The sequence below is a fragment of the Rhinolophus sinicus genome, linkage group LG15 (assembly GCF_036562045.2).
Source record: "Rhinolophus sinicus isolate RSC01 linkage group LG15, ASM3656204v1, whole genome shotgun sequence".
Classification (NCBI taxonomy): Eukaryota; Metazoa; Chordata; class Mammalia; order Chiroptera; family Rhinolophidae; genus Rhinolophus; species Rhinolophus sinicus.
Genome location: NC_133764.1, coordinates 41,181,544 through 41,205,069, shown reverse-complemented (window position 1 = coordinate 41,205,069; position 23,526 = coordinate 41,181,544). Strand labels below are relative to the sequence as shown.

Below are 23,526 nucleotides of genomic sequence, written 5' to 3'. Positions count from 1 at the left end.
CCAGGCCACGCTCACGGAAGCCATGTTCCCCTGCTCGGACCACAGGCCACCCTGGGCTGTGTGTGGTTCTCAGCACGCTCATGATTTATGGGCATTTAATGCCAACTGATCCCAGGAGACCCAGAGGAGAGGGGAACTGCCAACCCACCACGAGGCCTCTCCAGGAGCCGCCCTCGGCGTCCGCTCACCAGCGTGCCTCCTTCTGAGCCCAGGGCCCCGCCCAGGAGGCCATGCGTGCTCGGTGGGGCAGGCACAGTTCAGAGCCCTCCCCCCACACGCAAGGAACAAACTGGAAAACTTACAGAGGCCGCTCTCCTGCAGTTCACATTTCGGTCAAACACGGTGGCAATGAGCAGCGCACTGTGGAAGAGAGGGGCCGATTCATTAGCAGGAATGTGCAGAGAGCTGGGACTCTGCCTGGAGAACCCGTCTGTCATTTGCTCAGTCGCTGACGACCCCTGCCCCTCCCCAGAAGCAGCCAGCCAAGGACAGAAAACAGGCGCTGGGTGTCACGCCGTCCCACTAATGGCCACGTCCCGCAGCCACTCCACGACCACATCAGAAAGCAGGAAGCCCTTCCAAGCTCCTAACACTGATCAGGCTTCATTCAAATCTGTCTTCACTGGGTCACAACAGCTTGTTGTTGCGGATACACAAGAGGCCTCATCTGACTGCAGAAAACGAAGGCTCGGGCCGGCGTGCAGGCAAACCGCCGTGTCTGCGTGACATGAGGGTCTGCGTCTCAGAGCAGCCTACAGAGAAAACGTCTTTAAAAGGACCACTTCAGACACACCAAGGTCCCCCTACAGGGAGGTGGCTACCTGTGGGACCGCTGGGGCCTGACACTGCCCACACCTGTCTCCACATCCTGGACCTGCCCCTCCCACCAAACCCTTGGGTCTCCCCATGGCACGCCCGCACCCCAGCTCTGCCAGCCTGACAGCAGCCGCCTGAGCCCAAGCCCCCCGCAGCGGCAGCGTGTCCGCGGACCTGTGATGGGCAGCCCAGCGCCCCAGAGCTGTGCAGGCTCTGGGAGTGGCCTGCTGCCAGCCACTGGGGGTTACCTCCCAGGTGCAATTAGGTTTGCTCGTCAGCTGGTCTTACAACAGGGGAGTCTCCTGACAGGCCCGTGTCATCACCAGGTTCTCAGAAATGGAGGCCGGAGAGAGAGAGCCAGAGGGAGGCAGGGAGATGACTGGGCTGAAGCTGTGTCTGTGCAGGTGGTGGCAGGGACGGGGCCTCCAGAGCTGGGGGGCAGGGACAGGTCTCCCCCAGTGCTTCCAGGAGGAGCCAGCCCTGCGACGTCCTGGTGTCGGCCCCGTGAGACGGGGTCAGACCCGTGACCTCCCCTGGGTTTTTTGCTACATGAATGAGCCAGAATCAAAAGCCTATACGTTGTGTACTTTGATTTGTAAGACATTCTAGAGATGGTAAAACTATAGGGACCAAAAGCAGACGTGGTGGCCAGGGGCGGGGGCTGACTACAAAGGGCTGAGGGAGGGAATGTGGGTGATGGGTTGTTGTTTAGTGCTGTAGCTGTGCAATCTGTCAAAACCCAGAAAACGGCATGCAAGTTAAGAAGAAACTATCAGAAAGTGAGGGGCTACTACGGCAGTGGACACGGGGCTTAGAAAGGTGGGAGGACACAGTGCAGAGGACGAGGCCGGGAGGAGGTGTGGGCAGGCGGGGGCTGGAGACCGGGAGGCGCCTGTGCTCCTGACAGGCGTGGGATCTGGGCCCGGGATCTAAATTCCACGGCTAAGGGGGTGCAGGGTCCTGACAGTGCTGATCCCAGGGCCAGGGTGCGGGAGAAAAGCATAAGCCTGGGGCCTCTGTAGTGCTAGAGAGAAGACAGTCTTCAAAAAACTAAAAGGACGGGTCCTTGGAAAGGACACAGGTGCAGATCTGAAGCAGCTCCCACGGCCGGAGGTGGGCAATGGAGCCCCAAAAAGACTGCAGCAGCGGACGCAAACCCCAAGAATCAGAGAAGTGCCCACCAGTCCACACTGGCGTCAATAAACAACTGGAGGAAAGCAAGGGGCAGAAGGGACACCTTTTCCTCCCAAAAGAAGGGGAAGAGAAGCACCAGGGGTCTGCTGGGCTGGCCCCCCGATGGGCATGGAAACTGGTGGTGCAAATCTGAGGCGCACAGGGCCGCTGTGTCGTCCCTAAGTACCCTGAAGACACTGACCGCTTAGGGAGCACACAATCCTGGGCCGACCAGCATCCGCCACAGTAAGTGAGGGACGTGCCCCACATGTGACACTCAGCGGCATGTCGCCAAGCACTGGCCGTAGGTTGAGTCGTGGTGACACGACCCTCTCCTGGGTTTTGCCATGTGAGATGCCAACATTAGGGGAAGCGGGCGAAGGGCTTAGGAGAACTTTTCCTATTATTTTTGTAATTCTTCTTTAAGTCTAAAGTTAGTTCAAAATTAACAGGTCTTTGGAAAAAAACTAAATATGGGAAGATTTTAAAAGACCCGGTGTTAGTAGCTGGGGTCCTTTCCATAGCACTCCTGTTACTCAGTTGAAACTGAAAGTAATTTCAGCAAAACTCTATTAACAGTTATTCCTGTGTCCTCCCTAAACTCTTTATTACAAACTGCAGCCAAAATGAGATTCTAAAAAAAATACTGCCCTTAAAACTAAAGGAAATTCATCTTCCTGTAGCAGGAACATTTTAAGATCAGTTAATTCTATTTCAGCACCATTATGGCTATTAAGGAAATTTTAGAAATCACTGAACTGAGCAACACATATTAATATAATCTTTCCATAACTTAAAAATTATAACTACTGCTCTTAATAGAAACGTATTTGCACTTTGATCTAAATATCTCAGAATTAGTGGAAATTTAAGTGCTACATTTACATATTAATAACAGCTTCTCTATTCATAAGATCATACGTATTTTAGGAAAAGGTAGTATCCAAGCATTTCCACTTTCCTTTAAAATCTGACCCAGAAAAATGTGGACGGATATTTTTATTGATTTTAGGTGTAGCCAATACACGAAGTTCACATTTTACACTGTCTTGAAATTTCCTGTCAACCTGTTTGTCTTAAATTATAATTTTTGAATTACTGAACACTGACTAATGAAGAGAGAACAGAACCAATATAGAGAAGAAGCGTGAAAGCACCTGCCACCGTGGAAGCCAGCCACAGCCCTGGCAGGTCACAGCTAAGTCACAAGTCCATTCAGACAACTGCTCTGAGATGGCCAGGCCGCGGGCACCCGAGACCAGGCCCAGGCCCCGCCCACCGCCGGACCCCGCCCACCGCCTGCCCCCCCCCCCACTGCCTGCCCCCGGCCCGCCGCCGGGCCCCCCACTACCGCCTGGCCCCGCCCCCCGCCGGGCCCCGCCCACCACCGGCCCCGCCCACCGCCGGTCCCGCCCACCGCCGGGCCGCCGGCAGTGGACACGCTGGCCCTGCCCGGGACAGCTTGAGTCCAGTTTCCACCAAGCTTTCCTTGCTGCAGGCAGGGCCCCTGAGAAGAGTCACGACTTCGTCCTGGGCCACCCCCCGCCCGGCACAGATGAGCAGCCTGCTCTGCGGGACGCGGCCGGTTGGCGTCTGGCCTCGGTTTATGCTGCCACTGAACCAAAACACTAACAAAAGGCTGTGCTGAAGGCTCCTTGCGGTGTGGTGTGCGCGGTGCCGCCAGCCCCTTCCCTCCCTGCGACCACGGCTGGCTGCCCAGGAAGGGGCTCCACGCGGCCTGGCCCACGGGTGTCGGTGCCCGCGTGTACCGGCCCCAGAGCGGTGACTGTGGAGCGGCCGGCGTGTGTCCTGGGCGCCCCGGAAGGAGCTCTGCTTCCGCCCAGCACCGGCCAGAAGCCACCGTGAGCGCGCAGCCCGAGCGCACGTGTGCTCGCAGGAAGCGGGCGACCCGGGCCCCTGCACCCCTGCACCAGGCCACACCCCCTTTAATCTGATGCTTTCACACTCACAAGTAAAGGGCTTAAAATATTTACTGCTTTACTCATATTTTACCAAACTGCACAGAGCGTGGTAGGACAAATATAACACCACTTAAACACACAGCTATTAATTATCAACTCTTACATTAACTCAACAAATCAACTGCTTATACTGGGAATTTAACAGGTTTAACACTTCTGATTTGCACTAAACTTAGAAAACTGATCTCACACTGAGAACAAAACTGGCTCATCTAGAAATACTAGCATGTTTCAAACAAAAACAGCCAAGATAATCTCTTAAATATAAATGTCAACGCTCCCAAGGGCCCCTGTCCCACACGCGCCCCGGAAGCTTCCCTCAGCACAGGAGCTGTGTCAGTCACATGAGCAGACGTGGACAGCACCACTACACGCCAGCAGCACACGCGTTTCCCTGGGCCAGGCCGTGCCTCAGTTCTTCACCCGTTTGCTTTCACTGCCTGAGTTCAGGCGATACTTCAGGATTTCCCAACACAGAAACGGTCTGTGTCAAACAGAAAGGGACTTTCTTTCTTGTCCGAGTCAGGGGAAGCTGCGAGCCTCGACCTGCCCCAGCCCCGGGCTCCTGGCTTTACTAGCAGGTTGTACAAGGAGCAGCAGGTCTCACCCCAAAGTCAGTGTGTTAGTTTATATGATATTTCACGGCGATAAAAAGCAAAATACACTGTTTTACCTTAAGAGGAATCCTATCGTTTCAAAATCAAAACAGGTTTAAATATCGGACTAACAATTTATTATCCATCCATCTTGTTTGAAAGTTGCAAATCACCTTGTTTTCCAAGTAAAACGCCAGACCTATGGGTGGGCTCTCCTTCCCTAAGCATGGGAATCCAAGCTCACAGCCAGCACCGTGGTGAACACAGGCTTTTTAAAGCTGCTTTTAGTCACAGATGAGCTAAAATGGAGGCTGAGTGGGGGTGTACCAGGTGGACAGTGGGGGCCGTCTGTGGTCGGTAACTGCCACTGAACTTGAAAAACAAAAGGGTTATCTTCCCTGGGAAGAACAAGACGTAGCTTTGAGCCACATTTGCCATTTCCTGGTTTTTCAGGGCAGCCGTGCCCTCGAGGAAGACATCTGGGAGCCAATCCTGGCTGCCTGGCTGCGCCCCTGGCAGGGGAAGGGCTGCGCTGATGACAACAGCCACTCAGCTTCCCACAGAGTTTCAGGTGAGGAAATTGCTGGAAGGCGACAACCAACCAGCAGTGCAGGCTCATTTTCCTTTTTCATCTTGCAAATTCGCTTTCTGTTGCAAATTCATTATCTGATGAGAAGGTTCCAGATAATGCTGGCGGCTCTGGACCACGTTAACTGCCCCTGTCTCCCTGCTCCTGAAATCCACTTAGCTTTTCAGGAAGCCCTGTTTGCCTTTCCACAAAAATCTGTTCCATCTCTGAATCTGTGTAGAATGCTTAGGAAATACAGGTTTTCACAACACGACTGCATTTGCCTAAAAACTTCCTCTGTGACATTTATGAACCAGGGTCAGTGCCCATTCAGACAGCCCTCCAGCTCCTGCAGGGAAAGCGGGCAGCTGAGCCTGCCAGCGCCCGCACGGTAGAGGCCCCGCCTGACCTCTCACTCTGCGTGGGCGCCAGCGGAGCCCAGCCCTGCCTCCTCGTCACTGCGCCTTCTTACCAGGTGTTTCTATTTCACTGACAGAACTACATGTTGATCTCAACTGTGTACACTTGCAGGACCCACTGAAGAGTTTGTGAAAGTATAACGATATCAAGATCTTATCATATGCCAGGATTAATGGCTTAAAAGCTGACAATTAAAATGTGGTCACTTATTAGAAACCAAAGGAGGCACGTCTTGAAGGCCACACCCCGACCGATACTCCTGGGGCCGGAGGCTCACCGGGCACCATGACTCACCTTCCAGGCCGCCCGCCCGCCCGCCCACCCTGGATGCCTGCAGTCCAGATGGACCGGGAAGGGCTGCAGCACAGGTTCCCCCCAAACCTGCCAAACTGGACTGAAACCCAGCTGGGCGCGGCTCCAAAGGGCACTGGTTGGTCCCATCCCAGGAAGGGCACAGGGAAAGGGCACGAGAGGGGCCTTTTCAAGCAGAAACTGCCAGAGGCCCGGTAACTCCTATGTTAATTAGGAGAAATTTGAAAGCCCCCTCTCCACCCCCAGCAGAGGTTTCCGCGTGAGAGTTGCTGTGTAAGCTCCTCAGCCATCCCCGGGCATGCCCAGGAAGCCACGGGACATGCCTCCCCTGAGATCAAAGGGCCCAGTGCAGCCACGTGCGTTTCTGCAGAGGACGCTGGCCACCACCACAGTGAATGCTCTCGGGTCCCTGTGGGTAGTGAGGTCCTTACAATGACCCCCAGCTCAGAAAGGTGAGTGAATGAACCCAGCTCCACACCCTCCCATCGTGGTCCAGACACACGGGCGGGACCCTCCAGGATCCACAGGACCCCTCAAGGGGACCCCTCACAGGATGGGCTTGGCTCCGTCCTCAGCCGCAAGCAGGTCTGCGGCCACTTTCATTGTGACACGGCCTGGCTGCCCACATGGCCCACAAGGAGCTGTCGCTGGGCCCTTCAAAGCCCATCCTGCCACAGCCGTGCTCCAGAAAGCTCGGCACGTGGCCAGGACCCCTCACAGTGCCCAGTAGGCCCCCATGTGTCGTTCCCTTTCTGAACAATGGAGGGGTGACCTGGAGTAAGACAGCCCGAGCCCTTCAGCCTCCGTGAAAGCTCAAGTCCCCTTCACACACGCGCATACCCATCTGGCCCCGTGCAGCTCGTCAGGTCCCCGTCCAGGCCTGGACCAGGCGTGACCCGCCCACGCCCGGAACCCAAAGGACTGAGTGGCTGTGGTCTCTGACGCCCATGCCACGCTCAGCACCCTCCAGTTCTCACAGATCGGTGTTGCACTTCATCAAATCACTACCGAGACCAGTGCTGCGACGACAAGTTCTCGAGCTGCAGAAGCAGAAGGTAGAGCTGTGGTGGGAAAAGCCTCCCTCCCCAAAGCCCAGCGCCCTGGCCAAAGCCACCCTTCTCTGTCCCACGGGAGCCGCGTGGCGTTAGGGCTTGGGGCCTTCCACCTGCATGGCTTCCCTCCCAGTCGGGATGGGGCCTCTTGACTCTGGCGCAAGCAGCAGCTTTTGCCCGACGTGGGGGCAGGGTGAGTGGTGGCCAGCGCCCTCTGTGCCAGCCTTCCTGCCCGGCCCACCCCAACTCCTCAGCCGGGCCCTGCTCCTCTTCTCCAGAGACTCAGGCCCAGGGAGGGCCCCACAAACATTACAGCTCCGACAAACATTCAACTGACAAGGGACAGCATCGGACTCATTCACATAGAAATGGGAACGGCCACGCTGGGGCCAGAGTCCCCTGCCACACATCGGCCTCCAGCAGAGGCAGCTGGTACCGAAACCCACACCTGGGCTGTGTCGACTCCGCCCCCCCAGCTGCCCGACTCAGGGCAAGTGTCCTGCGTGGCCCCTCGTGTGGCAAGAACAGCCACACGCCGCCCCCCCAGCACTGCTCACTGAGGGAGACAGGAGCAGCTGAGAGGCGTTGTGCTGTCTTGCGATGCTAAAGGAAGCAGTAAGGAAAACCCTTGTTTTGCATTCGTTTTCTAGATCCAGAAGTAGCTTCCACACAGTTGAGAAGAAAGCAGAAGACAGCCTGCCAACAGAGCGGGGACAGTGAGGAGCACAGCCTCAGGGGGCCCAGGCGCCTGGCCCTCCCCTGAGCTCCTGACTCGGGAGCACCGAGGGAGGGACACAGACGCAGGCAGACTGGCCTCCTGGCCACAGCCAGCCCTTATCCTGGGCCACATCTGCACGAGACCACTGCCCTCCCCCCAAGGGTGGACGAGACTAGGAGACCAGACATCTGTACGAATTCCTGGAAGCACTTTAGCTCCTTGAACTTTATCAAAATCCTCAGGCTGTTCTGTAGGCTGTGCTTTGATAGAAGTCAAGATTGAGAGACGGAGGCCAGAGGCACTTCCTGGGCAGCGAGCAGGCCTGAGGACCCCATCCCAACCCTAGAAACGGCAAGATGCAACAGCCGTGCGAGCGGCCGCTCCAGCGCCCGGACGTCTGAGCCCACACTGGGCAGCGGCAGGGGCCTGCTCACCCAGGGCACACTCGGGCCAGAGGGAGGGGAGCCAGAGCCTTGGGGCAGAGCCAGGAGGCTGGGGCAGAGCTGCGGTGTCACGCACAGATCTCAGGTGCCATCTTCCACAGAGCTGTGGACGGTAGCCTCCATGACCTGAGCAGAACTCTGAAATCTGGTTCCTAGTAAAAGTCGTCAGGTAAGTGAGTTGCACCCACTGACGCAGACGCTGCACCAGCTCAGCGTTCCTCTTCCTCTGTCAACTTGACAAACAACAAGAAATACACACTGACCTTCTTAAAGTCAAAGGAACTTAGTTCAGTCCAAAACCAGACTAAGAAATCAGAGTACAAAAATTAACTTAAAAATTCCCTGTACTAGGACACATGTGTTTTGCATTTCTCCCAAAAAAACAACAACCAGATCTTAAAAGTGGGGCCCGATGGCACAGGCACCCAGACACCTTCGGGGGCTCAGCTGGACGCACACACTGAGACCCCACAGGAAAGGAGCCCTGCTGTGCGCTCAGGAGCCGGGCCTCTCACTGGCGGCACAGTTGGGGTCACAGGACACCTCGGCGAAAGTCTCTTTCCTGCTCACAAAGCTATGCTGAAGTGTCAGAGGTGTTGCTGAAGTCGCCAGTGAATATTCGAGAGCTGGCGCATCAACACTAGAAAGTTACACCGGACAGACCCCAGCCCTCGCCCGCAGGCTTCCCCTTTGCATTCTCGGTGGAGGTGGAGGCCATGACAGCTGTTTCCAAAATGCATCTCTTGGTAAAACACAAGATGCGTGGGGTCACAACCCCGCCAGGACCTCACGGGCTCCCCGCCTGTGTCCCCACACCACCCAAGATGCGGCTCTCCGTCTAAGGATCTGGTCCGCCACAGCCTCTAGAACATTCCCCCTAAACACTGGTCTGAGCTGCTGACCCACGAAGAGCTCTGCCCCTGAGCCGCTGCGTTTCACAGGCACCTTTCAAACGATTTCAGTAGCGTCCAAGCACCTACGTCTCACACCACCATGGGAAGGTGCCATGCAGCCGGCACCTCACACACGCTCAGGAGGGCGCGATCGACAGACAAGGGAGAGGGATGAGGGACGACGGGGGTGGGTGCAGCGCAGCCAGGAAGGACACCAACAGTTTTACCTGGAAATATCGGCCACGAAGGGCTGCAGCTCCTGCGGCTCGTAGGCTCGTGCGAAGGCCCAGCACACATAGCAGGCGGCATCTCTGACGTTGGTGCCCACGCTGCAGGCGCCCCGCTTCTCCTCGTAGGTCAGCGCTTTGAGGATCACGGCCACCACTAGGGAGAGGAGGACAGACTGTGAGGATGGGCTGTGGTGGCCGGTGTGCTTCTAAAGAAACAGCTCTGCGGTCGTGACACGACGCTTGGCACCTCAGCACCACGCGGCGGGCTGCCCGTACAGCATCCAGCTCGGTCCTTCTGGAGAACTGAGGGCCTTGTCAGAAAGGAAACATCTGGAGGGAAATACAAGTCCCCCAGCTCCAACCATGGGCAAACGTTTTCTAAAACATACACCAAGAAATGAAAGTCCCTACAAATCAGCACGCAAATGCCTGCCAGGCCACTGGAGGGACGCTGCCCACCTGAGACGCTGGAGCGCAGACCCCACCAGGCAGTGAGGAAGGGGCTACAGGGCGACTAGCAACATCACTGGGGACAGTAGTCCCTGGGGTCTTGTTGGCCAGGGGACCATGACAGACGGACCGCTTCCAATTCTGGCCCACAGCAGGCAGCTGAGGAATGACCCGGGGCAGAGCACCCAGTCACACAGGCATCTTAGCTGTGCTCGCAGGGTGCCAGTCCCCTCGGGGAGCTTAGAACTGAGAAAGCAAGTGGTGAAGCGAGTCAAGCCTGTGGTCACGTCCGCACTGTAGGGGTGACCCGTACACCGGGGGGCAGAGACGTGTGTCCACGTGACTTGTGCTCATCTTTCGTTACCGGTGCATATTGAGTGTTACAATTTTCATCCAGTTTTTTCCTTCCTTAAAATGTGTATACATTTTGTTGGCTCTTCTGTATATTAATGATCTAAAATATCAAATGTTTACGGTAATTTGAAATACATAACAGGTTATCCAGGTTCCATTTGAAAACGTCTGAATAATTTAATATTACATAAGTGATTTCTCATATAAAGAGAATTTTAAGACATGGTAAGAGCTCTAGAATGTTTAAAGGAGCTAAAATTTTACTGTTTTACATTAAATTGATCAGTTTCGTGTATTTCAAGTACTTGGGAAGATTTGCTAATTACAGACATGTAAGTTACTTAAAAATAAAATATATTACATGCATGCATAGGATTTTAATGGTATAAGAGAATTTAATTGAGCTTATAAATGAACCAAACAATATTTAGAACTTCTTAAAGTAATTATAATAGAAAAAAGCTTAAGAAAAAATTTTAGGGGCGGCTGGATGGCTCAGCTGGTTAGAGCGCGAGCTCTGAACAACACGGTCGCCGGTTCAATTCCTGCAATGGGTTGGGGGGCTGTGCCCCCTGCAACTAAAGATTGAAAACGGCGACCGGACTTGGAGCTGATGGGCCCTGGGGAAGCACACTGTCCCCCAATATTCCCCAATAAAATGTATTAAAAAAAGAAAAAAATTTAATTTGAAATTCAAAGACAGAACGTTAAATTTTTAAGAAGCCACACTGATCAGGCTCTTCAGCAAGTCCCAGCTGATGGAGCCCAGCACACAGCGGTGCCGCCTGACGCAGCGAGCGGCTGGTCCGCTGCTCAGAGAAGCGTGGAAAGCAAGAAGAGTGCACCCCGGCTCTCGGGAGACGGGCGACCGCGTGTCCAGGCTGCTGCTCAGGAGCCGCCCGCCTCTGCGGATCAATCTCTGACCGTGAGGCCGCGTGACAGACAGTGGCAGGAAGGACACGGCCCATGGCCCCTCGGGACGGTCAGCCGAGGGAGGTCTCAGAGAGCGAGTCCTTCCACCGGAGCACACGGCCAGCCTCCGGTGTTCCCCAGCGTCACACCCCAGGCCACAGGGTGCTGACAGGATGAGGGATGTCAGGGTACGAGTGGAACGCGTGCCGTCCACACTGGGGCCGGGCCTTCCCACATACGCCCGGCAAGCGAGTCTCACATACGTGAAGGTCGACCAGCACGAGACAGTGAAGGAGACCCACCACCGAACAAAGAAAACAAAGAATGCAGCTCAAAGCCAGTGGCAAGAGGCAAGGGGTCCCAAGAAGCAGCACAAACCAACGGCCGGCAGGACCCCTAGCCGTCCCTTTCGTGCATGTCTATGCCAGCCGGCCGCCCAGGCCCCCCACACACACCCTCTGTGCACCTCGAGCGACACTGCCACTGGGATCTGCAGATAGTGAGAGAAGACACTCCAGGGAGGGACGTCAGAAAAAGTAATGTATCGATTGCTCATGTAACTGTCATCACAGCAATGACCTTCCAGGAAAATGGACCTAGAAAACCACGAGAAACAACTGTAGAACTATGAACATTCACACAAATTTCCCTTCTGCCTTTTTGCATCTAAGGCTATTTGATTCTATATAAACAGAAACAAAAACGAGATTTGACTCTGTACAATTTATGTTATACACATACAGTAACTATTTTTAAAAGTCATAAACTGTTCACATAAGTCTACTTACAATTCCGTAAAATAAACATACTCCGAAATAAAAACCTCCACGGCCATGTTATCACTGACACGTGTCAGGCAGGAGCGAGGCCCGTTTCCTCACAGGACCCTGCTCTAAAGGCCTGACAGCAACAGGACGTCTAGGCGGCCGCACCATGACACTGAGGATTCCGGGGCCTGGAGCTGGCCTCCCCTCAGCTGGGTGCTGAGGCCCTGACATGGAGCTACCCGCTTGCCACGTCCTCAGTTCCTCAACCCAGCAACAGCAGGCACCCCCTTGGGATGTGCCAGAGGCCCCTCAAATTCCCCAGCGTCTGACACTGAGCCTGTCCCGACATCCCACCTCAGCCGGAGGCCACGCCATCGTCTGGTGCACAGCTCAGGGTCTGGGGTTCGTCCCAGGGCCGCCCCTCCTGGCTCTGTGTCCACCGACAGCGGCCACACCTCACGAGGACCCGTCATTCCTCACCCAGTTCCTCCCGCTGGACCCTCCGTCATTGTGGACCAGCGCTCAGCCTCCAGGCTGCCCAGCGACTCACTTCCCAGCACAGCAGGCTGCACAAGCTGGCTCCCTCATCCCCCTCTCATGAGGCCCCCCAGGGACACACGCCAATTCCCCACCGGCCACAGCCAGGCACGTGCCGCCTCTCGCACCTGCACAGCACCCCGGAACCTTCTCCACCTAGCGTCACACCCTCGGGGCACTGGGAGACCTTTGCTGAGCGAGAGCGACAGAAGCTGACGAGATGGGTCAGCCTCCATCAGTCTGCACACCACACTCGGATGGTCTCCTGAGGCACGCCCAGCAGGCCCTGTGAGCAGCTCACGCTCACGAGCCAGACTGGTGGGGTCTGGCAAGAGGGCAGTGCCACAGCTGCCATAGGCACAGGAAGCACACTGAGTTAGTGGGTTTCAGTCACCATCGCTACTTGAACGATCCCAAATCTGCAATGCTTCATGTTGGCCTTTGGTTGCTTTACCTGGAAAAATCCTAGTTTACCTGGAATTCCTCCCAGCATTCTGGTACTGTCCACACTCTCCTTCTGTGCTAACAGCACAGCCCATTCGCGGTCCAACCAATGTCAAAACTAATGGGCTGTGGCACCCCTAGGAGAAGGGCGTCATGTAAACGCATGTCAGGGCCACACGCATCCCCTCAGACCGTCACTCAGCACAGCCGGGCAGGCAGTTCTGGGAGAGACCAGTCAGCAATTCTGTAGCCTGAGGGAAATCTGGATGCTGCCTGCTGAGTCCCAATTTATCGCTCCACTGGACAAAATCAATTTCTAAACAGACAACTATGAATGGCAGCGGTCAGCATCTCGCTGTCTGCTTCAGGCGGACATCGGCTACACTCAGAAACGCTCAGTGCCGCCTGGGAGGAGCCCACCTCCATGTGGACATGGCCCCCACCCCGGACTTGCTCATCCCCGAGGTCCCTGAGCTGCTGGGGAGCCTGACCCCTGGTCAGGAGCCCAGTGTCTGTTCCCAGTTTCCTGAAGCATCATTTTTGGCCAGAAAGGCCGCTGAGTCGTGAGGAAAGGACAAAAACTGCTGACTGGTGTCCCACTATCGGGCAACTGGCTCAGCACACAGAGGCCTTCACACAGCTTGACTGGCATTTATTTTTGGTAAAATGGACAGCCTCGTAGGTCCAACCAGACATCCACCTGGACCACTCTCTGTGTCGAGGCTGGAAAAGGTCAGTTGTAAGGGGCTGGGAGCTGTACGCCGGCACCTTCGCTCCCCCATGAGAGAGACAGATGAGTGGGGATGCGGCTGTGCCTCCTGACTTTGTCCCTGGCGCCCGCACGTGCCCACGTGCTGCGTCCTCGGGTAGATGCCCGGCCCCGCTGACAGTGTGAAGGTCCTGCTGCACAGCTGGGTCAGAGGAATAGAGACCCAAGCCCGCCCGGCCTCAGGCCTCCCTGCCACCCGTCTGCCCACCCGCGTCCCCGGCACAGCCTTCAACATCCTTATCCTGTCAACCTCCCGCTCAGGGACCTCTGAGGGTCCCTCCAGAACTCCTGCAACTACTATCAGTGCTGACACTCCACTGCAGGTGAAGAAGTGACTGCCAGCAAACCCCAAAGGCCACAGTGCTAGACAGGCTCCAACAGAGAGAAAGCAAGCAGCCCCCAGAGTGCGACAGTGAACTGGATTTGCAGAAAGCAAAACAGAGCAGAAGGAGAAAGCGAGATGACTGATTTCTTTAACAAGAGAATGAGAAAATGAGCCCATCGGCTGCAAGCCATCCCCAGATGATAGTGGCAGCTGTGACCTGGGGGTGAAAGGATGGGGTGGGGCCTGCTTCTGCTACTCCTCGGCAGTGCTGGCTGCACCTGAGCCCTCAGGCCTTCTCCAGACTCTTCTGTGTAAGAGGACACCCTGGGCTTCCAGCTCTGACACTCAGGGACCCACAGGACAAGAGACAGACGCTGAGTGGCCATGCCGGGCACTTGATCGACCAAAGCTGTGGGAGGGAGGAGGTGTCTTATGGGGCAGAAACACTCTTCATCCTAAACTTTTATAAAAAGTCACTATTGGAGAAAAAATTCAAAAACAACTCTTTCCAGACTCAACAGGTTTAAAATAAGGAAACTCTTCAATAGCTCTGAACAAAAACCTTTCTCATGGTTCCAATTACACACTGCATGTCAAGTATATATGATTCCCCAGAGGGCTTCCTTTTGGCAACCCAGAGTCCAGCAATGTAATTTAAATACCCTTCTCTCCAGACAGCATGTCATTTGTCTACGCCAATCGCCTAAGGACAAAGCAGCCTCCAGGTGAGAGAAACAACTTAACCCTCAGAGTGCCCCAGTCCCCACTGCAGGGCTTAGAGCATGCACCCCAGGGGACAGGAGGAACCCAGGTATTCTCTGCAGGCGTACAAACGACTTGTCCATAAAAAGTCATCACAGGGCCAGCACAAAGTTATGTCTTTGGATAAGAAATTCATCGTTAAGGCATTTGCTGCACTGGGCATGTCTCCCAGACTCCACGTGGACGGTGTCTCCCAGGATGCGTGGGGACCACATCTCCGAGACTGCACAGGGTGATTCTCCCAGGATGCACTGAGCCGCCTCACCACATGACAGGGCTGCAAGTGTGGCCACACTCAGAGCCAAAGGCCCGCTGGCCCAGACTCTGAGCCTGGGAAAGCCCTGGTCTCCGAGGAACGGGTGTGCCCATCACCAGAGAACTTCTGTTTTGGCCACCAGTACATATGGCCATCCTACCTTCCTCAAAATGCAGTCCAACTTGCTCAGAAAAAAAAACACACAATGTTGAAATTGCTGGGGGACAAGAGGAAACGATGGCCAGAACAATTGATTCCACAGATGTTTTGGTTTTCAGTTCCCACAGGACATTTCTGAAAAGCTGTCCCAAAGGCGCTGCACTGGCGGGCGGGCAGCAGTGGCCAGCCCGCAGCCGTGCCCACACTCTGCACAGGGGGAGGCGGCCTTGTGTGCTGGCTCCCGGGAGGGTGAGGACCCCTGGCCTGGCCGCGGCCCCAGTGCGCCAAGCAGCGGCCTCAGCGTCACCCCGTGCTACCAGGCGCGTCCACTGCCCCCTCTCCCCCAGCGCCACTCTCGCCGACCACAGTGGTAGTGCCACAGCACGACGCTGGGCCAGGAACCCCTCCGTGACAACACCCGCCCAGCACTGCCCGCAAGGCCCAGGGGTCACAAGGCCAGGATGGAGCCTCCGTCCCCAGGTGCCCAACAATCACGTGGGATCCCAGCACACGTGAAGCACGTGGTCCGCGCTCAGTGGGTATCGCCATGGCCATGACGCACGTCAGTCACACTGGCGAAAGGACCGCTCACAAGACCCCAGGGATCCCGGAGAAGGAAGGTACTGCTGTAGGACAGGAGCCCGCAGTCTCGCCTGGGACGGGACCTTCTGAAACGACGCCAAACGTTAAGCCAGGGGGCCGAGGACAGGAGCGCGCTATCCCGTCTGCCCGGCCCGAGCCCTCAGTATAGAGGGCCTTACTGCCACCCCCACCCCAGAGCGGAACGGAGCCTGACCCACAGGGAGAGCTGGGGTCACCCTCCGGGACGTTCCCCTGGAAACATAACAAGAACACAAGTCAGTGAAATAACACAAATCGACTTACTGTCCCAAACAGCTGGAGATTCAGATTAGATCTGCGTGACAGGTAATAAGGATTTGGGGGGCGCCAGGGCTGCCTCTGAGCTCTCCAGGACACTGCTGGCCCAGGTCTACACTGCCAAAGGGGGAACGTCTGTCCCCAAACCACCCAAACTGCCCACAGAATCATTCCTCACGAAAGCGGGCATAATGTTGGCAATCTTTCAAAATAACTTATCTGAAAACACTAAAACAAAGTATTTTCTCTCTCAACGCTCTGCATGTGTCTTAATCTGTCCCCTTAAAAATAAACTGCAAAAAACTGACTTACTCTGACCCAGCGGCTGCACTGTTTGGCATTTGTCCCAAAGAAATGAGGACTTATTTCCACACAGGAACTCGTACACAAATGCTCACAGCAGCTGTAGTCCCAGCAGCTGAAAGTCCTGTGTGCACTGTTTACGCACAGCGGCCACACCACACCACAGACCACCATCCAGCAGCAAACTAGTGACACACGCTGGACGAACAACCTGAACGAATCTCAAGGAAATTATGCTGACGGCAAAAGCCAACCTCAAATTGAGGCATACTACGTAACTCCACTTGCGTGACACTGCTGAACTGACAAGCTTAGCAAAACGAAGAACACGCAGGCCATTGCTGGTGTGGGATGGGTAGGGCTCTAATGGGGGCGGGAGGCACGGCAGGTGTGGTGGTGCCGTCCCCAGTGAGCTCAGGGAGGCACCAGGACACCAAAGCCACACACAGCCAGAAGTGCCTCTGCCCACAGGACAGCAGTGTCTATGTGGAAAACGTCATAAAAACATCCTCCTTGCAGCAACAATGAAACTACATGTGAGATATCTACGCTTCAGAAGAAGTATCTAGAAACTCTGTGAAGAACAGTATGAAACTCCTAAGGAGACGTGCTGCTCAAGAACACAGACCTTCTAGCGGAAAGGCCAAGGTGCCGCTCTGCACAAATTCCGACGGGAGGGTGGGGGCCGGGTGCAAGGTGCAAGGACAGGCAGTCAGGGAGCGGCTGAAACAAGAAACGATCAGTCCGGCCAAATCACAGCAGTTCTCAGCGAGTGGGCGGCGAAACAGGACTTGTCGCACAGCCATGACACAAAGCCACATGGCGAGAACAGGGCCAGGGGCACCAGCTGGCACTCGCGAGGCTCTCGGACAGGGGGCTGGTGGTGGGCGGTGTCCCTCTCTGGAGCTCAGGGCTCACCGCCTGCCTGCGCTCACCCCACACACTGCCACTGAGAGCATCACGCTCGTCACAGGTCCCCTCACCTCATTGGCCAAGGGCTGCTCCACAAGCGTGTGCCAGACACACACGACACACTCAGGACTCGCTAATGAACACAAGTCACCAGAGAAACCCAAAGGCATACAGATCTCACAACGTTTTTAAAATGAGACTATAAAATGGCAAAGGGAAACAACAGGCAGGTATTTGTCTGTTCAGGATGGGGAGCGAATTTCTAAGCGATGGAAGAAATTCAAAGGAACTGACTAATAGATGACACTGTAAACACTGTTCCCACTTCAGGACGTCGGCACCAGGAAGCTGGAAAGTGAAGAACAAACAAGGTTAAGCACAACACGACGGAGAAAGATGTGACGGTGGGTACGCGCGAAGAGCTCACACTCGGAAAGCTGTGAACACTGACCAAAGATGAAACAAGCGGCAAAGCTGAAAAGACACAGGAGTTGAAAACAAGGACGAGGGACCTGGCTCTGAGGGTCCCGGGCAGACTTTCAAGCACCACCCCGGCCGCGCGTGTCGATGCAGCAGGCGGGGCTGTGCCCGGTGCGTCCCGTCCTCAGGGCTGCGGGCAGGGGAGACAGGGTCGGCAGGCGCTGGCGTGGGGAGAAGTCGACCACGTGACAAGGGCAGCTGTGCGGTCGGGTGGCCTCAGGGCACCCCACCCCCACTGGACACTGGGTCTTGGCCTCCTGGAGGGTGCCCCCAAGTTGTCGCGAGCCTACACCGCTGAGAACTGGCTCATCACAGCAGAAACAAATGCCTGCCATGGGGCCGGACGATCACACTGCAATTCACATTCAATATTTAATACGAGAGGATTCCACCATGACGCCATGCTGTTCAGTGACCCAGGTCTGACGTCTGAGGCAGTCAGCACCCCACCCAATCACGGTATAGTGGGAAACTGAGGCACAGAAGGACAGCCCAGACCTCCCCAGACTCAGGACTGCGCAGCAGGCCCTGCGAGCATCACGCTAAGAGACCCACACTCAGGTTCACGGCCCCTCGTGACGAGACACAAATAGTGCTGACTTAGCTTCTTCACGTCACTATCCAAAATGTCCCATAACGAAGACACGATTTTCACGACCATTAAGAAAGCCACTAAATCACTTACTAATGTGTTTTGCACTTTCCCACTGTTCAGGTCACCAGGCCAGGCTGAGCTGCCAGTGAAGGGTCACCTGGGACAGCAGGCGGCCACTCCTCACCGCTGGAGGCACCATCGCGGGTCCACCAGCCACCGTGTTCCAAACGGGCTGACACCTGAGGCAGGACCGGCAGCAAGGCAGGTGACGGGGGCTTCTTTCCAACACTGACTATGTTTACGGGGAGCCCAGGTTCCTGGTCACCACCATGAAGCCAACAGCACAGTGAGCAAGGCACACGCGTGTTTTGGTTCCCAGTGCAGAGGGCAGTTCCGTGTACACTGTCCTGCAGGCCCCTGCACGTGCAGTAGCATGTGTCTGAGGTAAGAGTGCGTCCCTTCGTGTAAAAACACTTCAGCGCTAAAACATCTGTCACCATCCGAGCCTTGAGCGAGTCCTCGTATGTTTGCTGGGGTGCGGGGGGGTCAGCCTGGACACTGACGGACACGTGTGTCTGTAGAGCATCATAAGGCAAGGTGTAGCCATGCTCCACTGAAAAACTGCTCCGTGAAACATGGACAGGGGAGGGGAACAAGTCACAAAGGAGAAAATACTACAATCGACAATCTGACACCAGCAGAGGTGACAAGGTGGAAGGTGGTCCCCCAGCTCCCTCCGGGGAAGGCGGGCACTGGGGGTGTGGTCACCAGAGGAGCCCTCACAGACCTGCAGAGCCCACGCCAGCTGGCCTCCTGCGTCACTAAGCTTGTGTGGAATCAGTGACGGCAGCCACACACAATGGCCCGTCCCTGGGGTTCGTCCTGACGCTGCTGCGGTTCCCAGGCTGTGCTGTCACTGACAATCAGCGGCTTGTCTGGCACTGGGGAGCCCGCTGTCTCTCCTGCCCCGTCCTCACCCACGCCCTTTCCAACAGCCTCATCCATCCTACTCTCAGGACAGGGCCTGGGGCCGGGCGCTGTGTGCTGCTTCTTAGGGAAGCGTCCTGACCGTGTGACGTGCACGGACTTACGGGTGGGGGGCCCTCCTGAGCCCCCAGAGGAGCTGCCCGCTCACAGTGGCCACACACTGTCCAGCACACACTGCTTTGAGTGAAAAAGTATTTTTCTCTCGTTCTTTTCCCAAGAACACACACCCTTTGCAACTTTGTACAACTGCTTAAGCCATTCCTCTTGGAGCTGGTGCCCTAACATTTCCCTCAAGTGCGATCTCCCTGCAGGTTTCCAGTAGCTGAAGGAAATGGAGAGACACCTCTGTGCCCCCTCAGAACACACCTAACCTGTGTGACGCTGCAGCTTCTCCAAACGTCACATATGCCGCCGACAGTCTGATCCTTTGGAGGAGAAATCTCTCCCTCCCTCGCCCAGCTGTCGCCGCCAAACATAAACACGACCAAGTTTTGGGTCTGAAAACAGGCGAGTGCTGGACACTTAGGGACACTACAGGAGGGCAGGGACAGACGTGTCCATGCTCTCTCTCTCACCGCCAGCCTCTGGGCTCCAGGGAGGTCACATGGAGAAAGCAAGATTGAATCACAAAGACCGTCTCCCAGTTACCACATTAAAGCCCCGCAAACAAGGCCACAAAAAGTGAGTGAGTCCCTCCCCCGGCCCCTGAGAAGCAGGAAGAGCCTCCACCAGACAGTCCCAGGCCGTGTCCCCCTGGACACACGGCACGTCACGCCAGCCCTCTGCCTCGTGAGAAGGAGGGGCCACTGTGCCACCCATGAGGAGGGACCCAGGTCTGGGGCTAAAGCTCCGAAGCGACAGATTTCTCTGCCCCCGTATGAACCAACTGCCTTTAAACTGTGCCCATAGGTAGTCAGGTAGCTGATCTGAATCTCAGCCGAAAAAACCTCTTCTACTAAAGTAAGGTGTTTGCTCAGGGACAATCCTCGAATAGACAATGTAACACACATACTCCCTTTTACATTTTGTCAGTACTGAAAACCTATACATTCCACTCCTCGTAAGTCTCCTCTCTGGCTTCAGGTAAACTAAGGAGGTGACAGCTGTGCCTGCAACCAGCGTACAGAAGGAAGGAGCAGGCAGCCCCATGCCCTATCCCCACAGGGACCAGGGACCAGAGGGCTGGCCCTGCGCTGCCCAGCACCCGCGGGACCCCCAGCACACACATCCCGCTGAGTCAGGGCTGTGCGGGAGCAGCTGTCACCTCATCAGCAGCGGGTGACAAGCCACAGCACGGCACCTGTAGCAATGCCACCAAACGGCCACTATCCTTGCAGAACCATGGTTTATGAAATTCCAACAAGGGGACGTCAGTGGTACCTGGGGAAGCTGTCACGTGTGAAAATCCAGGCACAAAATCCCTCTGTGAGTTTACCCATCCCACTGATGTCACCCACACCTCGTCCAGGTTCCGATGGAAGGACACGCTCACCATGCATGTCAGAGCCCAGGGCCTTGGGGACCGACGCACACTCCACAACATGGGACAAAGGGACGTGCTTTCACAGTACCCCCAGAATGCGTGAACACTGCAACAAAGCAAAGTCACCGAGGATGAACTGTGAACCCCAGTAGGAGGCAGCCAGAAACCCGCGGAGGAGAAGCCGGTGCCCACAGAGGCCCTGCCCGCAGCGGCAGACACGGACTGTTCTAGCACTTCCCAGTGCCATCAAAGCCAGTGGCATGTCCTGGCTCTCAGCTGTCACATGGCATGCTGGCTTCCCAGCAGGGCCAGCCCAGCCTGAGCCGACACCAGTGTTGGTTCAAGGTAATCGTCCCTTGCAAATTAAATGCTCTTGTGACCTCTGGAGGGCCCTCCTTTTCAGTGAGATAATAAAGTCCTCTCTTTCCCTCTCTCTCCTGTTCTCTCTTACGTTCTCTTCTCTCGCACATTCTCTTTCTCACTTTCTCTCTCTCATGTTCTCTCTCGCTCTCACCCTCTCAGCTGCCCCGACTAGTAAACCACGCAGGGACTACCACCTGTCCACCCTCTCCCTTGCCACGGGCCACCGGAGGAGGGGGTGTGAGTGTGATGAGGACAGTCGCCCGGCTCAGCGCTGGGCGGCCGGCGTGTGAAACGCCCACAGCGGATGACAGGGAGGCCCAAGTACAACTTGAAAGCAGCAAAAACAAGTGTTCAGGGGAATTAAAGGCTTAACCAGGACGTCAGGACCAGTCCTGCCACTGACTCACGGCCTTGGATTCCTGGTCCCGGTGACCATACCTCCACTGGCCCCAAGAGTGCCGACAGCAGTTTGAGAAGTGGTGAGGCCAGAGGAGGGTCCCATTCAGACCCCGCCTCATGGGTCTGAGGGCCTGGCCCCCAAAAAGCATGAAGCTCGAGAGGACGCTGCCCAAGGTCAGGGAGCCAGTGGGAGGGAGCAGCACGAACGTGCAGACAACAGGCCCCCAGTGTTTGGCTAATGACACACCTGCCACTGTCTTTAACCGAGTTATCAGAGTGTCCTTTTCCAGTCTCCCCATCCGCTGAGGAATCCCTCCCAGGTCACTGCGGACACAGGCCAAGGACAGCTGGGGCAGTGGAGTGTGGACAGTGGTCTTCCGATCACAGACTGCGTCTCCCACAGCCACAGCGCCTGGCGGTCAAGCCTCAGCCACTGCCTGCCCCTCCCCCACCCCGTGGCCTCACCCTCGGGCTTGGCATCCCCCTTGGTCCAGGAAACAGCAAGTCTCCACACCCACGGCCCTCCCTTCATCCCACTCCAGCCCCTGAACCAGCCGCTGCGGCCCCACGAAGACACGGAGGTGCGATTCTCATCACGTCTGTTCCTGTGCCCACTTCAGGGCCCAAGCCCGGCTGCTCCCGGCCCCAACCACACGCTGGTTTCCACAACCCTCACAGGCCTCGCCCGCAGGGAAGGATAAGAGTCTCTGCGTCTGGTTGGTGGCGCGGCTGCTGGGGTCACGTCCCTGGAAGCCAAAACGGTGCTCCCTGAGTGACCTCTGGCACCCACAGCTCGCAAGGGCGGGTGCGGGGCTTCCCACAGGTCCATGGAGACCGAGATAGGACGGCCCCGTCACACAAAGGCCAGGGCTCAGCTGCACACCGAGCCGCCCACCCGCCCAGACCTGGGGCTGCTGAGGCAGCAGCCTCTGCTCACAGCGAGTGCGTGGGGGTCAGCTCCACCCAGACGGGCCAGAGGATGGAAACTCACAGGGAAGCACGGTGATCTCACCCGGGCACGTTAGAAACCAGCCCTCGCCGTGTCCTGCGTCCGCATGGCCCACCCAGCCAAGCAGACCGTCAGTCCTCAGGGCAGTGTCACACACTTTCACAAGCAAACCTGAAATTCAAGTACAATGGGATTCCCCGGCTGCCACACCTGTAAACGCCCTGCCGTGCAACCTACACCGACGTGGTGGGCCAGCTGCTGGCAAAAGTGGCAGCAGCAGAATCAGGAAAAGGTCAAGGTTTCCCCAAGAAGCAAGACTTCTCACTGAGAGATTCACAGACACGTTTTCCACTGGAACAGCACAATTGTTATCAATGTGTCTAAAGTCATGAATTTGATGGACACCTGACTTTCTGAGCACACTGTATACAACTAACACACACGCCACTGTCACACTGTATACAACTAACACACACACGCCACTGTCACACTGTATACAACTAACACACACACGCCACTGTCACACTGCATACAACTAACACACACACGCCACTGTCACACTGTATACAACTAACACACACACGCCACTGTCCCACTGTACACGACACACACACACGCCACTGTCACACTGTATATCACACACAACTGTGTCACACTGTATATCACACACACAGGCAACTGTGTCACTTCATGTCCCTAACTGCCACTATCTTGGCTTTCATCCAAACTAGGAATTGCAGCTCTTGAAAACAACATAGATAAAAGCATGTGATACAGGTTTTACATGGCTCGCATCACATGTCCTGTAAGTATGAATTTTAAACGTGTGTCACATTGACATGCTGTACACATTTTCATTCTGCTAGGAATTCTTTCATAAAGAATCTCAATTCTAGTTGAAGCAGCAAATATTTGAAAGCAGAAGAATTAGACTCCCTTTGAAAACCCATGTGTGTGTATACACACACACACACACACACACACACCCAAAATCTACACGCATTTAAAAAAAACACTAAAAAGACAGAATTACTAAAAATGACACAATGCAAAGATACTATCAGGAAAATAAAAAGACAACCCATAGAACGGGAGAAAATATTTGCAAATCATGTATCTGGTAAGGGTTTAGAATCCAGAATCTACAAAGAAATCTCACAACACAACAACAAAGACAAACCATCCAATTTTAAAATGGGCACAGGACCTGCATAGACGCTTCTCCAGACATGTGCAGA

General features: G+C 55.5%; 1 protein-coding gene across 1 annotated transcript in view; it reads right to left on the bottom strand.

Moving 5' to 3' along the window:
* Positions 1 to 23,526, bottom strand: part of TBCD (tubulin folding cofactor D) — a 134,955-nt gene that overhangs the window by 54,187 nt on the left and 57,242 nt on the right. The window contains exons 14-15 of the mRNA XM_074319596.1: positions 9,201 to 9,357; positions 303 to 360 (exon numbers count right to left, since the gene is read on the bottom strand). Of these exons, the coding sequence (XP_074175697.1) occupies positions 303 to 360; positions 9,201 to 9,357 (215 nt within the window). The remainder of the gene's footprint in view (positions 1 to 302; positions 361 to 9,200; positions 9,358 to 23,526) is intronic.